At 35.2% G+C, this 16,619-nt stretch overlaps 2 protein-coding genes across 3 annotated transcripts in view; one reads left to right on the top strand and one right to left on the bottom strand.

Annotated features, from left to right (window-relative positions):
* The window catches only part of LOC136836289 (serine/arginine repetitive matrix protein 2-like), a 327,543-nt gene that overhangs the window by 13,889 nt on the left and 297,035 nt on the right, over positions 1–16,619 (bottom strand). For both annotated transcript variants that reach the window (XM_067100351.1, XM_067100353.1), the window contains 2 exons: positions 15,804–15,975; positions 12,812–12,987 (listed from right to left, as the gene is read on the bottom strand). In XM_067100351.1, the coding sequence (XP_066956452.1) occupies positions 12,812–12,987; positions 15,804–15,975 (348 nt within the window). The remainder of the gene's footprint in view (positions 1–12,811; positions 12,988–15,803; positions 15,976–16,619) is intronic.
* LOC136836290 (uncharacterized) overlaps positions 7,273–16,619 on the top strand; it is a 484,005-nt gene continuing 474,658 nt past the window's right edge. Inside the window, exon 1 of the mRNA XM_067100354.1 lies at positions 7,273–7,419. Coding sequence (XP_066956455.1) covers positions 7,298–7,419 — 122 coding nt within the window. The 5' untranslated portion in view covers positions 7,273–7,297. The remainder of the gene's footprint in view (positions 7,420–16,619) is intronic.

Raw genomic sequence — 16,619 nt, 5'->3', positions numbered from 1 at the left:
AATGCATAAATTTATGATTCTCGTCTCTCTTAAGGATTACGAGAGCAGGCGCAGTAACCCACCCATTTATGAGGAAGGGCCTCTCAGCTCCTCTGGGCCAAATGAAAAGATTTTGGTTATTTTTCCAAGAATCACCCATCCCGTCAGGGAAGAAGAAGTTAAGGATAAATAAAACAGAAGTTAGGAAGAAAATTCAGAGAAAATGGAGGTTTTTGAAGGTACATGCAGAAGAAAGGTAGAGAATGGGGCATATCCACCTATTATGATATTGTATGGTAATTTACCGTTAGTCTTAGAAATATGAATAACCTAAAAATGAATCGTTTCTGATGTTTATAAGCAAGGATCTGTCAAAATTATTTCTAATAACTGTTCTATTTTATTTTTAGAATTAGGTGAGTGATTTTGCATGCACTCTTTTATGTAAGTATGCTTATATATATATATATATATATATATATATATATATATATATATATATATATATATATATATATATATATATATATATATATATGTATATATATATATATATATATATATATATATATATATATATATATATACATATATATAAGCATACCTACATAAAAGAGTGCATGCAAAATCACTCACCTAATTCTAAAAATAAAATAGAACAGCTATTAGAAATAATTTTGACAGATCCTTGCTTATAAACATCATATATATATATATATATATATATATATATATATATATATATATATATATATATATATATATATATATATATATATATATATATATATATATATATATATATATATATATATATAGAGAGAGAGAGAGAGAGAGAGAGAGAGAGAGAGAGAGAGAGAGAGAGAGAGAGAGAGAGAGAGAGAGAGAGAGGTTTTAGTCCGTTGAAATTATTTGAATATGCATGAATGGATGTCTGTATTTATGCATCTGGGAGAATAATAGCAAACCCAAGAAAACGAAAGAGAGAGAGAGAGAGAGAGAGAGAGAGAGAGAGAGAGAGAGAGAGAGAGAGAGAGAGAGAGAGTGTTATAATTGGCTGAGCTGATAAAGTTTACAAGAGAACTCATGAGAGGGAGGCCGACAGGAATAAGAAAGGAAAAGAAATAAAAAAGCGCCAAAGAGTAGAGGTTCAGACCCAAGTTCCAAAGGATAGGAAAAGGAAGAAGGATACACAGGAACAAGGAGGGAAATTCCAAAGTATGTGGTAGGTGGGATGTTACGGTTGCCGAACCAAGCACTCACTCGACTGTTTGGAAAACGTGGAAAGAAAATAAGAATATGAAGTGAAAGTTTATTAAAAGTCAAAACAAACAAAATGAAAAGAGAATTCAGAAAATACACGCTGAGGATCGTTTGTTTAACAACCGGACTTCAGAATTCTGCATTCATGTGTATATATATATATATATATATATATATATATATATATATATATATATAATTTGGAGGGGTATCATTTTCTTCATAAAGGTAACTTAATCCAAATGTTTCTCTTTCTCAGTGTACTTGTTTCTCAATATGGTACTCAAATCTACATAGGATCTTTTCTACGTAATCTTATCTCTTGCGAATGCTATATAACAGTCGAGTGAATCTCTCTATAGCATTTCCATACTGTACAAAATCAAATTAAATCAAGTGGGTCAGAATGGGTATTATCAAACTTAACAACCGAGGTTCCAGTGGAGGCTTTGTCTTGTTTACTCTGAACAAAACGCTCTTCTTCCACCGAATGTTTTCGTGCTTGATATCTAATATGGTCCTAATTTCACGGTTTGCGTACTGTGGTTGTTGATTTTCTTTGGGCAAGGGGAAAAGAAGAATCTTGCCTACAGATGTTCTTGCTATATTGAAGAAAATTCGGAATTATCACGCCAAGTCGATACTTTCAACAGTTCCTACTAAGGTTGTGTCCCACGAGCGATTTCTATCGGCGATGCCTTGCCGCCAGTGAAGGTTCCAAATGGCGCGCTTGCTCTCAAAAGGGACGAATCAGTTGCTAACGAAAACAGACGGTGTTCTTCCTTCAGGTAGCAGTCATATGTGCTAGTGAATCTACACTGCATACTATCCATTTCGTAATATAGTATATAACACGGATACCTACATGCTGTAGGGCTATCCTAATTCTGTGACTGATTGGTGTTGCTTTCTTTACACTCTTCACAGAAAACTTCGTTCCCAGAATATTCTGTGCAATACGATTCTACTATACTTGATTAATCACATTAAAACCGTGTAGAAGAAAGGTACTGGAAAGCCTTTTACCTATTTCTTGCTGCGTAAAAAAATACAGAACATTTCCAGCATCTGTTTTGTCAGAAATATTAGTTCAGTCGTGCAAAACCTGGCGGCAAGATGCAACAGAATAATAGATAATGCGGTCGTGTGACACCTCCCTCAGTTGACCAGTTGCATAGGTCTAACATTTCAAAGACCACCAGACACCATTGAAAGTTTTCAGAAAGTGGCGTTGGTTTATATTTAATATGCTACAATTTGTAATTCTAATAATCTTGAAAGCTATATGAATCCGCATCTTTCTATCAAGATTCGAAGGAGACAAGAAGATGGAGTTGCTCTCCATATCTCACTTTATCGAAACTGACTATAGCAAACTTGTAACATCTCGCAAACAGGCTTTTTCTTTTCCCTTCTAACTAGCTATAGAATTGGCAGAACAGTTCTATAGATGCATGTGCTAGTGTCCTGCTAGGTGTCTGTCATCATCTACCTCTTGAAGTACCCGTGACACTCACTTGGATGCATTCTTTTAAAAGTAGGTTAATAGCGATGCCAGATTCGTTGGAAACAGGAGGAACTTTGTAATTTTGGCAGCGTTCTTCATCATGGATTATTTCAGATGCATTGTTTTTAGCAATTCTCTCTCTTCACAGGACGCATTCTTTGTAAATAGAGTAACAAAAACTTTGTTTTGACCAATGAGCTCTTAAACGAATTCACGGCTACTTTGATACGCGCTCTGCAATTTAATTCACGATTACCATGAGTAATTTCCTCACTAAAGATTTTCATTTATCTGGAATACGTTCCTTTCAATGGAAATTTCTGATTCCAAAATATACTTTTGGGATAAATAAAAGGCTGCAGATTAGTATTGCCGATGGTTGGTTTTAAAAAAAAGAAAGAATAACCAAGCTCGCTAGAAAAATACCAAAATGCTTTGGAAAATGAAAATAACGCCCCTGCTTATGAACGTTAAATCTTTGAAGGAAAGAAATAAAAATTTTGCGTCACTTTTTTCTCAGAACGAAGAATAATTGTGGTACGTATCAAGAATATGGCTTGTTAAAGAATTGAAAAACGACAAATTTAAAACCAACACAAATATTGAGAACAATAAAGAACGCCTCGAATCAAGGGAAGGCATCCAACCTCAGCAAGCGGGTACTTTTGAACGAAGGCGACAAACCACGCAATTAAAAGGTGGTGTTCCACGAGTATTATTTTCTGACAAATTTTTGCATCTTCATTCAAACTATGCATCAAGTGGGTAATACATGCGCAAAACTGAAGTCGCATACGCTAGACAAGGCAGTGTCACACACTCGAACATTCGCAACTTCAATTTTACGCCAGCCTCAGCCTACTTGGAGCATAGGTTTGGATCAAATGCTAAAGGTTGCCAGATCATGTACTCGCGTGACACCGTTTTCTAGGCTGTGAGGAAGGATTGGGTCTCCTCATCTTTTAACGGTCCTGTTGCGGTCAGCTTAATAAAAGGTCAGTTATTTCAGTCGCAAATGAAATCAGAAATTTGACTGTTCGCTGATAAATCAGTTTCCAAAAATAGTTCATTATATATATATATATATATATATATATATATATATACTATATATATATATATATATATATATATATATATATATATATATATATATATATATATATATATGTTATTTGCCAATTATACATATATACGTGCGTATTTACGATAAACCTACTGACTGAACCAGAAATGACCCATTCGTCAACCTTATCGCGGACCGTTAAGAGAATTATGGGAAAACACGTATGGTATTTTTCACGACAATATCTTTAATTATAATTTGTCCTGTGAAATGAGAACATTCATTTTCCAAACATGAGAGTGCTATCTTTTGAAGTAATAGCAATATATAATAAAGAGATTTTTTAAAGTGCAACCGACCAGAGTGGTTTCCCGGAAGACCAAAGCTGACAGGTGAAGGGTGTCAGTAGTAGGCTATTATATCAGTGTCAGAAAGGAAAGAGAGAGATTGATAAACATAAGCAAAGATAGACAGAGTGATAGAGACGTAGAATTCTATAAACAAAAACAAAGACAGAAACTTCACACGCTCACATATTTAAACACTATAAGACAAGAATTTGCTCCCACCCGAGCGTGCGCACACACACACACATACACACACACACGTCTTAAACAAGGAACAAAATTAGAAACTTTACAAGGGAGAGCGAGTTCTATAAACAGGAAGCAAAATAAGATTGAAGCAAGAGTGAGAGGAAGACAGAAATAATCAAGTGAATAAAAGCACAGTTAGAATCCAGAGAGAGAGAGAGAGAGAGAGAGAGAGAGAGAGAGAGAGAGAGAGAGAGAGAGAGTCAAGAAATCTTCACTACCCAAGTGAATTACGAGTGGCTGGGTGCATGTGTGTGTTTGGAGTAAGAATATCGTGAAAATACAAACAGGTATACTACCGTCTCAGCTTATGTATTTTTGTGTAAAAAATCTGAATTTCTTTACTATTTCTTTTTAGACGTAGATGGTGATTTCTTGGAAGAACGGCGGAAGAGGCTACGAGTGAAGACACACACAGACATAAAACGTTACGAAAGCAGACAAAAAGAGATACACAGTAAAAAGTCAACAAATAAATACACAAAAGGACATTTTTTGGCAAACAGCTTAGGAGGTTACAGGTTGTACACTGCCCGTCTGTCGGGTACGTAAGTGTCACACTATAACAGTTTTCGGGCATCTCCGACCGCCTTATCACAAACTTTGTTTCAAACCGCGAAAATTGAAGTCATTTATGTTCGGTAAGGTGATGTCACACCTTGAACACAAATGACTTCGATAATGCAACCAGTAATAGCTAATAAATGCAAGGTTTGGCGACATGATGCCAGAAAGATTCCTGGAGACATCCTCTTGTGACGTTGCACCGCCTCATGTCTGTCAGAGGGTCCTGGGAGCATTTTCTTAGGAACTGGGGTAGGCCTACACCTGTATCATTTTACTCTAAAATTAATATGTTTTTATTTGCAGAAATTCTAATTCGAAGAAAAATAACTTGAGCACAGTACTACTCTTAGACTCTTAAGTCATTGTTATTTTGTTTATGCAAGAGTTTTGTATGGTGAAAAACATCTGAATTAGTAAACACTGCTATTTGCATAAAAAAAAAAAAATTCACCTCTCAAAAAAAATTATGCTATGAACGCCATTTAACTCTCAGCTTTACTGTTAGCACAAATTCTATATCTTTTTTCTTGCAAGTTAAGAATAATTTCACACTGACTCCTCTCACATCATATCACAACTGCATGCCGCCTTTGGTCAAAGCCCTTGATGGCATTGGCCGGTTTATTTAAACCGAATCCTGGTAAAAAATGTCACAGGAAAAAAGTCACAATAATCTTTCCTAGATAGTGACCCCCAAGGGTTTTAACATGGTATGTGTCCACCTTTGTGGCGTGTTTAATACAAGGCCGTTGGGATATTTTTTTTAACCCGTTATGTATCCACTTTTGCGGGGTGTTTAGTACAAGCCCGTTGGGGATTTCCGTATAAACATAAACAAAAGACCGTAAATATCATAAAGATAATGACCCCCAAGAAATATTGTGAATTTTTTACCTGTGACTTTATTACCGGCCACCATCTAAACCAGCCCCACCAACAGGCACTGAATGAAACACCAAGACTATTACAACTTGAATTTTATGGAACCAAATTATGCCAAAATGTATTTCAGATTTCATAGCCCTGTGACTTCGATTCCCGAAAAATATATGATCATTGTATCTAGAACTCATTAGTCCCCTCGTTTTAATACACGCACACATATGTGTGTGTGTATATATATATATATGTATATATATATATATATATATATATATATATTTTATTTATATATATATGTGTGTGTGTGTATGTATACATGTGTGTGACTGTAATCAAGGAAATACCACAGGGCAACATATTCTTGGTGCTGGAATTCACCCAGAGCAAACTATAATGATAGCTAGCTGAAGTGAAGACGCCCGTGTTCTTCATCTTGCAGCATATGATCTGCAGTTTTGCGCAGGAATAATCCAGTACTTTCCCAACAAACGATAATGTAATTCAAATCGGTGAATGAGAGGCATATTTAGCTGGTGCTATCATGGATTTTGTACCATTTCAGGGACGAATTGAACCCTCAATTACTGTAGTAAAATACCTGTTTTGTCAGAAACGAATCGCCCCTTGTTACACCATGAGCACCGTGTATGGTGCCATCACTAGCAGCACGGCATCACAAGAAAGAAAAAAGAAAAAAAGAGGCAAAGTTGTTCGAGTATTCATGACGACAGTTGCCAGTAAAAACTCTCGGCTAGATTAGCTGTTTTTCCTCCTTCCTTTTTAGCATGTTTACTGCTAACAGCTGCAGCGTTTTCGCTGCTCATGTGGAATGCACCTAATAGGTAACATTCTGATTAAACGGTCAAACGGAATGAAAGGTGTAAATGAAGAAGATAGCCTTACATTAGACCATTGTCTTGGTTACAAGGACAAAAGCATTCCGAGTGAACATTTTTGCAGCAGAAACTCACACAGGCTGTGAGCGTGTGCACTGGCACCCACAGACTAGAAAGTATTTACCATTACAATGATGATCATTAAATTACTCAAGTGCACAACGAAAAGTTTAATTTGAAGAAAATAAATTGTCTATAAAATTTCAACGAATTTTCGTACAACAGGAATCATTACCAAAGAGGTATCACTTTTCGCTTTGAGTGAGGTACCTGTGAGAGAGAGGGAAGAAGTGTTGCCAATAAATGCTATTTATCTTTCATCCTACTACTTCAAACTGGGATTGAATTGTACTAGATTATTCAACATGAATCTTAATATTCATAATTAAAAGTTCTTGGTGTGATTACAAGAGTCGGAAGTAACAAAAATGGTATTCTTAGCGCAATCGGCAACTCGGATTTTCCCGCGAAAAGATGAACAGATTGGCGGATAAGTCATAGATAGGTCCAAGCCCAGGTTAGCTTCAGTCTCATTGTATTCTTAATGTTGGTGACTGGTTTCATGGTCGGGCGTAGCAGTGAGGTGCTTGAGTCACCGCAGTTGTGCCACTTTTGGTGGTACCATGATAGCGCAAAATCTAAGGTTTCTAAGCAACTTTTTAGGAGGTTTGTATTGTTTACATTTTGTTTGTAGTGACTTCGAAATGCAAATGTCTATTAATGTTTTGGTGCCAGCTTAGGCTACGCTTTTACAATGGATATGTAAACAATAATTGCAGCTCCTTCCGTGTTTGGAAAGGCATTATTTATATTTTTTATTCTCGGGCCTGAAATCTTTTAATGTCTCATTTCTAATTGAAATTTTTTGGCTTCGGTGATTTTGGGTTTTTAGATTTAAGGTTAGGTTGGGTGGTTGGTTAGGTTAGCCGGCCATCTTCTAGCCACGGCCCTTGCCCAAAGGCTATCCGAAAATTTAGTAATGTGGTAAGGAGATTAAGAAGTCTGGTGTGGTCCAACTAACCGAAACTAGGCTTAGTTTAACATTTTGTCTATAGTGACTTTGTACTTGTAGACTAGCTTTTAGTCCAAGGCAATTCTAGATGTTTGCCTAGTGTGGTAGCATGTAGTCTGTGATGACTTTATATTAGACCAAGACTGGCAAATAGGCCTAGGCAACTAGATGCTTACAGACCATGTTTTCATGTTTATGAGGACAAATACACATGGTTTATACTCGTAGTTCAAGGTATCATTCAGGGTCGTGATAATGGGTATCAACCCGTTATGTATCCACCTATGCGTCACCTCCGAGGTGCTAGTACTAAACATGGTGGAAGCTCAGTGAGACTCCGTGTTTAGTACGAGACCCTCGAGAACCAAAGTTATATAAACCCATTTCTATATATTAATAACTGACATTATTGATCCCCGAGGGGCTAGTACTAAACACGGCGCCCCAGTGAGCTTCCGCCAAGTTTGGTAGCCTACTAGCACCTCGGAGGTGACGCGTAGGTGGATACATACTGGGTTAATATTGTGATACTGTGATAATGTGCAAACTTTAACAACATTTTACATAACGCTACTGAAATTTTTTTTTTTCGACAGCCATGGCGAATACAGTATGTTAAAGATATCAAAATTTTAACAGTAACAAGGGAACAGTTGATAGCATAAGCGTCAGTTGCCATATTATTATTATTATTATATTATTATTATTATTATTATTATTATTATTATTATTATTATTATTATTATTAACATAAAGCGTAAATTTGTATGCCTCTACGATGTAGAAACTATCTGATCAAATTTCAGTAGATACTTATGCTTATTGACACCAGCTAATTTCTAAACGTAAATCAATCAGTTAACAATCCTAAGCTGTTTGCCTGAATATGTCATCACATTTAATAAACATAGTAATTCAGGTTGACGGTAAATTCAGAGAAATCATATAATTTCGTTGCAAGAGACTTTGCATCATAAGGTTGTTATATATATATATATATATATATATATATATATATATATATATATATATATATATATTGAGACTGACATGAATAAATATTTTACATATTGAAATGAAATTTAAAATATGTTATAAGTTGATAGATAAATGCACGTATATAAAAAGCTTTAAATAAATTTTTACGTAAAAATTTGTAATATTAAGTTGCCTGATTTACTGTCCTCCATGCTTAAAATTTAACAATAACACATCGTTAAATACATATAACAGACATAGATATATAATCATAACCCCACAATATATTTGACATTGGGCAAAACACTAATTAATAACACTTAGTAATAAACACTCAGATATAAGAAACAGACCATAACTGCTTATTATTATAAAAAAAATGGGTATTGATGGAGGAAAAAGGGGAATCTGGTTGATTAAAACAGGCCTATTGGTACAGCTGCTTAGGCCAAAAATTACTGTATATACAGTATACCATCAGGATAATATGATGTGCTATTTACATCTTGATTGATAATGACAATGGCGCTTTTATGTATAAGTTATCTAATCGGTTTGGAGTTCATTTGTTATTTGATTAAGTGATGAGTTGAGTTGACTGCTTGTTTGACTAAAACTAATGCATATTCTAAGAGGAGTCAGTGCCGATAGTGCTGGAATAATTTGGAGATGATTTAGCATGTGGTTTGCAAGTTTTATACTCAAAGGTGAATTGCATATATACTGTATATATATATATATATATATATATATATATATATATATATATATATACTGTATATATATATATATATCTATATATATATATATATATATATATATATATATATATATATATATATATATATATATATATGTGTGTGTGTGTGTGTGTGTGTGTGTGTGTGTCTGCGTGTATGCATGTATGTACAAATATATACATTGTATATATGTGTATGTGTGTGCATGTATATATATAATATATATATATGTATATATATATATATATGTATATATATATGTACATATATATATATAATGTGAGTGCCATATATATCATATGTACAGTTATTTACCAGCATGGAAAATCCTCTTAATTTTCCATGGATTTCCTTCTGAATCCTCCTAGGGCGCTAAGCCGAACACAAAAAGGTTGATGGAATTGAGAACATGAATTGGTTTTCTAAAAGTTTTATTAGCCTTTCTAAATCCAGTGTGTGAAATCAAATCAAAGTTAGGTTAGAAAAACAAAGTGTAAAATTGACAGTGTCATGAAAGGGTACAATGATGCAACAAGCAAAATACCAGTGGAACAGAATGGGAAATTAATAATAACGGTGTTAGGTTTTTGTATGAAAGTATGCATATAGAATTATACATACGTATGTATACTTTACAATATAGTTTACGTATATTGTATGTGTATATACATTCGTTTGTTAATTATAGATGCTTATATATATGTATGTATATTATACATATATATATATATATATATATATATATATATATAAATATATATATATAAATATATATATATAAATATATATATATATATATATATATATATATATATATATATATATATATATATATATATATATATATATATATGTGTGTGTGTGTGTGTGTGTGTGTGTGTGTGTGTGTAGTATTTCAATTCATGACCTAGATGACTGACAGGAATGCATACAATGAAACATGATTCTTAATTCGACCTGTAGCTGTGGAGGTGATAAAAAGGGTCACATACAAAGAAAAACAATTAGTTACTTATACTTAAGAAATTCAAACGTGACTTAGAAATTAAAAAAGGGGAAAGTACGATGGGAGGCCTAAGAGTAATAGGCCTAAAATAAGGCTGAGACTTGCCCGTGATTGCGGTGATGCCAAACTTTTTTTATTTATTTTATTTTTCCTCTCTCTCTAACATACATGTGTATATCTTTGTAATCCCCCTATACCCCTCTGCAGAAAGCCTGAAAAATATAAGAAATAAGAATTGGTCTGTGATTAAATCTCATCATCATTTATTCATTTTTGGTAAATGACTTGATTGTTTCTATTTTTCTATTTTCTCTTAATTCTTCTCTGCTGGAACTCATCCTCTAGTTACAGTATCATGAATATGAATTACTTTAGATTTCTACTACTCCATTTGACACGCCGGGATTGGTACTTGTACTTCCATGATTGCTTTGTATAGTCATCCCATGTATTTCTCTGACTATTTTTTATTTGTATTCATTATTTTTCAAGTTTTTTTTTTTTAGTTGATCGTACCTTGCATGTACATAATGAATAATTACAACTCTGAGTGAATCTTTCTGTGGACACCAAGTACATATGTACGTGTAGTAGAACTTATATGTTAATATAAATTGGTCATCTGTGTTCGATTGCTACAAAAGCTATGTTTATCATTTAGGTTATTTTGTCATATTCTCAAGAGGTTTGTGTTTATTTCTTCTCACTAGTTTATATAGTTTGCTTTTGGAGATGTTCCATAAACCCTTATTTAACGTAAATCAAGCGACTAATGCTGAAGAACACTTGAAGTAACAGCTAAATAGTTTATTTGTTGAAATATAAATGCTGGACTTATCAGCAGTACCGATACCGTTCTTGGCTGCTCAAGTATAATCGACAATGGGGTTTTTCTCTTTGAATGTTTTTATTTGTCCGTGTTATTCATTCATAGGTTTGTCAAGGCCTATCCTTTTTTCACCTATAACAAAGTACTTGACAGTGACATTGTCATGATTCCTAGACGTTACAAATGATTCTTTATACTTCATGTCTTGCGTGATTCTATTGGATATAAACAGTTATAAGGTACACGTTTTCAGTCACTTTTTTCGTTAGTGAATGGCGTCCCAAAGTTCATCAAGTTTTTCTCAAAACGCTACAGGTATGAAGTAATGTCCCTCCATTTTATATTTTTGAGGTAACTTTCTTTACTATAGTTTTTTTGTGTGTGTGAATAAGTTGTTTTCTGAGGACAGCAAAATCAACGCTTTCTATCTTATGAGATTACAATAGAGGACAAACAAGTGAAATCCTATATACTGTGCTGTATCTTACAACCTATTGTGCTTCCTGTAACTTACAGTGTGATTATCCTGCTTAATTTTTTCTTCATGTAACACCCTAAATGTAGATCTAATCCTTATTTTATTCCCATCATTATGTGATCTCGCCCGTCTTTCATTCGTTTATCCCCACTTTCAGTCTGTCGTTTCTTCTCCTCATGCATTCATTCTCTGGCTTCGTATTTAAATCAGTTTCAACACCTTTCCAAAGTATCAGTCTATTATTAACCTGCTTTTTTCTATTATTCGATTTTTATTTTTTTTATTTTCTGTTTATTTGTATCCACATTCTTTCTATAGTCTCTTCAACTCCTTCAGCTGCATCGTTTATTTATTTTTAATTAACTTATTTTCGTTGTTTTTACAAACTTCATTTATGTGCAGCTATTTTTCATTCATATTGTTATCCTCCCATTCTTGCTCTCTTTACATTCCCTGTCCTTGCACTTTTCCTTTCCCATTTTTCCATAAGATCACGTATTTTGAATTCCCCTGTTCACTTATTATCTCTCCCTTCCTTATAACTGCAAAGCACCCAAGTTTGATGATCTGAATTATCCCTAAACTACTTTTCATTTCTGTCGTTAACCTTTCATTTTACTTATTCCTTCCTCTGATCTCTCCATTTCCCCTTCTTTCTTCCGATGTACTTTTAGCTGTTTAATCCTCTGACCTAATTCCCGTTATTCTTTCTATTTTACTAAGTCTGCGATTTTCTTTTTTCCTTCCATATATTTTTGGGCCGGCACTTCTAATTTGCTATTTCTATGTTTTCCTTCCGCACCTACTCTTTCTATCTCATACTTATAACCTTCTTACTTCATCCTTCGGTTTACTTTTGGCCCATTCCTTCTACTTTCGCTACTTTGTCCTTTCTTCCCCTTCTTCCTGCTATCTCCGACCTATTCCTCCTATTTCTACATCTACGTTCCTCCTCCTCCTCTCGGCGCACTCTTCCTCTCCTTTCCATGTTGTGGTATATTTTTGGTCTCCTCACCTCCTCGGTGGGTGGCAGAGGCCCCTGGGGCACGCCACTCCTGGAGGGCAGTTCCCTTCGCACATCTCTCCAATGCTCATCGAGTGGTAGTACGAAGCCAAGAGCTGCTTGGCCATCTGCTCGTCCTCGTCCTCGAGAGTGACGTTGTGGTACTTGGCCCTCAGCCTTCGGCGTTCCTGCGGGGTTAGGTAGGAAAAAACAATAACTTCATTTTCTAGGAGAAAGTGATTCAAGTGTGTTTTGTGAATCTTGTGATATATATATATATATATATATATATATATATATATATATATATATATATATATATATATATATGTATTCATATATATATATATATACATGTATATATATATATATGTGTGTGTGTGTGTGTGTGTGTGTGTGTGTACATTACATGTATATATATATTATATATATATATATATATATATATATATATATGTATATATATATATATATATAAAAATGTATGGAACGTGATGAATGTGTGTGTGTGAAAAGTTAAACAACAGTGTTGAGTTTATTTCCTTTACTAGTCTGCTAGTAAAGGACCGTGTGTTGAAAGGCTAGCAACCACTCCATTGTTTCATTGAAAAATGTGTGTGTGTGTGTGTGTGTGTGTGAGTTTATTTCACGATTGAAAAACAAAACAAATTAAAGCCCGGATGAAGGTTTGCTTGACAATTTACCAACGAACAGGACTCTTGAAGAAGCTTATTTAGGTGTTCGCGAAGAGACCCGTTGGAGGGTGAAGCCGTCAGGCACCCACAGTTTCATTTATTTTCTTTTCGTTACTGAGGAATAAAGTTTTATACAGGATTTTCGTGATTATGGTAACACTCACGCGTGCGCGCGCGCACACACGCATATATATATAATGTGTGTATATTATATGTATGTATTATATATATATATATATATATATATATATATATATATATAAATATATATACACACGCATACATACATACCTACATACATACATACATATATGTATCTGTTTACCTACCTAGACATCACCGTTAGCCTGGTCAAACAAAATATTTAAAATAAGTAAATGCCACAATTTTTTCCTGAAGAAAGACGATTTTATACATACAGGCAATAACTTATTGATGTACAGAATTCAAACAAAGAATAAACCATTTCCATGTGGAAGAAAATGTACGACTAAAGCTTTGCAAACTTTCTCTGAAGTAATATTTTTAAATTCTGTATGTTGATATTTTTCTCGAAGGTTGATATCATTAATTCATATACCTTCGTGGATTGTCACTGCAGTTTGTAATGTGCCCATTTACGAGGTTTTCATAAGAATTGCTTATTTGAGTATCATCATCAGTCCATCCGTGTGTCGATCAACCTTCTTTGGAGTCTTGCAGCTGCTTATGGAACTCCACTTTTGGGTCGGCCATGTTCTAGGCTCCACACACAGCCTTTGAGAATTTGCTGAATGCCTGTAAACGCTGTTTATCAGAACAAGGCCTGTGTTGGCATATGAATAACGTACTCTTGACAACAGCAACTCCATTCTTACATTTGTGAACATCATTATCGTAGTAATATGGCAGCTTTGCGAACCCTGCATTCAAGTCCCCGTAGGTGGGCAGTGCCGTCAGTGCACCTCACGTGGTGCACTGGCATTACCAAAGATTGTTGGTAACGTTCCTTCTGCCTCTAACTGCACCCACATTTTAGCCATTTACTTTACCTCCGTTCTCGCTTCCTTTCTTCCAGCTTGCTATCCAGTTGCTCCACCTCCCTCTCTTCACTGTCTTGAGCGCCGAATGGCTGAAAGTCCCCCATGTGCTTGGCTTTACAGCCTGATTTTCATAAATCATAAATCACCTGCATTGAAGTGGCAACCTTTTAATCTCTGTACATAGAATTGATGGAATGTGGGCATTTCATAAAAGCAAGGGCTCTTGTTGTACAAGACCTACTTAATCAGAAAACCAAGAATAGTTCTTTACTTAACTTGAGTCAACCTTTCATTTTCGTAGTTTAGTAACTTCTTCAGGAACCCCACATTTAGGTTAGATAAATTCAGTTCTTCGTACACTAGCTGCTTTCCAGGCTTTGCTCAAGCAGTGAAGGAGCGAATCTTTACTTACAAGAATTTAATCGTTGCTTGGGGAAGAATCCATGCTGGTATTAGGAATACATAAATCTATGAGGTTCTCAGTTTTTGCACCCTGAATAAGTTTTGGAACCCAAGCATGTGAACTGGTTGCCCTGGGTTTTACACACAAAATCGAGGGGGTTCTTCCATGCATTAAAGGAATGTTCACCAGAGTGCAAGATTCCATGCTGGCATAAGGTCAGCTTAATCTAACAAGAGCAATACAAATCCGATTATGAGTCTGCCGATCGGCAGTAGGTCATAATACATTTATAATTTTCTTCGACGAATTTTTATTTCTGAAGCCGATGCCCATAGCTGTAAACTCATCTAATAGTGCCAAATCCCACAATCTAATATACGTTTGTATTTTTTTCTTTAGGTGTAGTCTAGCAAGGGCACTAAGGTGCCCATCTTGTTGGCTATAAATTTGGAATGTTATGAATAAAAGTACTGGATAATTTGTTCTCTTTTCAGAGATGTTCGTAAACAAAAGATATCAATTCTTTTCTTTTCGCTCAGTCTCAAAGTCATGCAGCTGCTTTAGGAACTCAAATGTAACGTTTGAGTTGGCAGCATTCTGAGCTCTCTGTGCAGCCTTGGCGGATTGACCTAGTACCTTTAAGGCAGTTTATCAAAGCAATAACCTGTTTTGGCATAAAGCCAGCATCATCTGGTATCAGTAACTTGATACTCACGTCTAAGAATCTCTCGGTTTCGAAGTCCTTCAGAAGTGGGTTGGCTACACTCTAGGCTCAGTACATAGCACAGAGGAAATGACTCAATACCTTAGTTCATCAGAGTAAGAGGCTGTGCTGGCATAAGGCCAGCTGAATTCGATACGAGGAACAACACCTCCATACTTACTTCTGAAAGCCTCTCATTCTCGAAATCCTGCAGCTGCTTGAGGAACCCGACATTTGGGTTGGCTACGTTCCGAGCTCCGCGCACAGCCTTGAGGGAGTCCCGCCAGCTGAGTGACGTCACGCACATCACGTACACGACCGCTACCGTCACAGAGCGTGACATTCCTGCCAAGCTGTCGGACAGAAAGAATGTTCATTGTTATAACAGCATTGTTAACAATCCACGATGCACCTTACACTCATGCATGCTGGTCCCAAGCCCGGATAAAAGAGAAGGTAGAGCGTAGGATTAACTTTTCAGCTTTGCTGATCAGCAGTGAGTCATAACAATTTTATAATTTCCTTCGACTTTTTTTGGAGCCAATGCCCACAGTACTTGTTACACTAGTTTATAGTGTCAAATCCCTCAGTCTATCAATCACCCTCATATGTTTTTTTCTTAGGTATATGCTAATAAGGGTACCAAATTGCTATGTTGCTGGCTTTCACAAAATAAACAAAATAAAAAAAAAACAAAAATTTGGAATGTTATGAATAAGATTATTGAATAATTTTTTTCTTATTTCAGAGATGTTCGCAAACAAAAGATATTCATGCTTTTCTTATATTCAGAGTAGATATTTAAACTAGTGCGCCACTGACTGCCAGCATTCAAACATAGTAGTCCCTCTACTTAAAAGATTCTTCAGGTATTTGGCCTTTTGATAAGTAGCGTAATCAAATCTGATGAGTAACAGATACCTCTAGTATACCTTACAAATAAACATGCAGTGTATCTCACACCTACCAGTAATTCCATATGAATTGTAACTTACTC

This window comes from Macrobrachium rosenbergii, chromosome 56, assembly GCF_040412425.1.
Source record: "Macrobrachium rosenbergii isolate ZJJX-2024 chromosome 56, ASM4041242v1, whole genome shotgun sequence".
Classification (NCBI taxonomy): domain Eukaryota; kingdom Metazoa; phylum Arthropoda; class Malacostraca; order Decapoda; family Palaemonidae; genus Macrobrachium; species Macrobrachium rosenbergii.
This window is presented reverse-complemented; position numbering and strand designations above follow the sequence as displayed.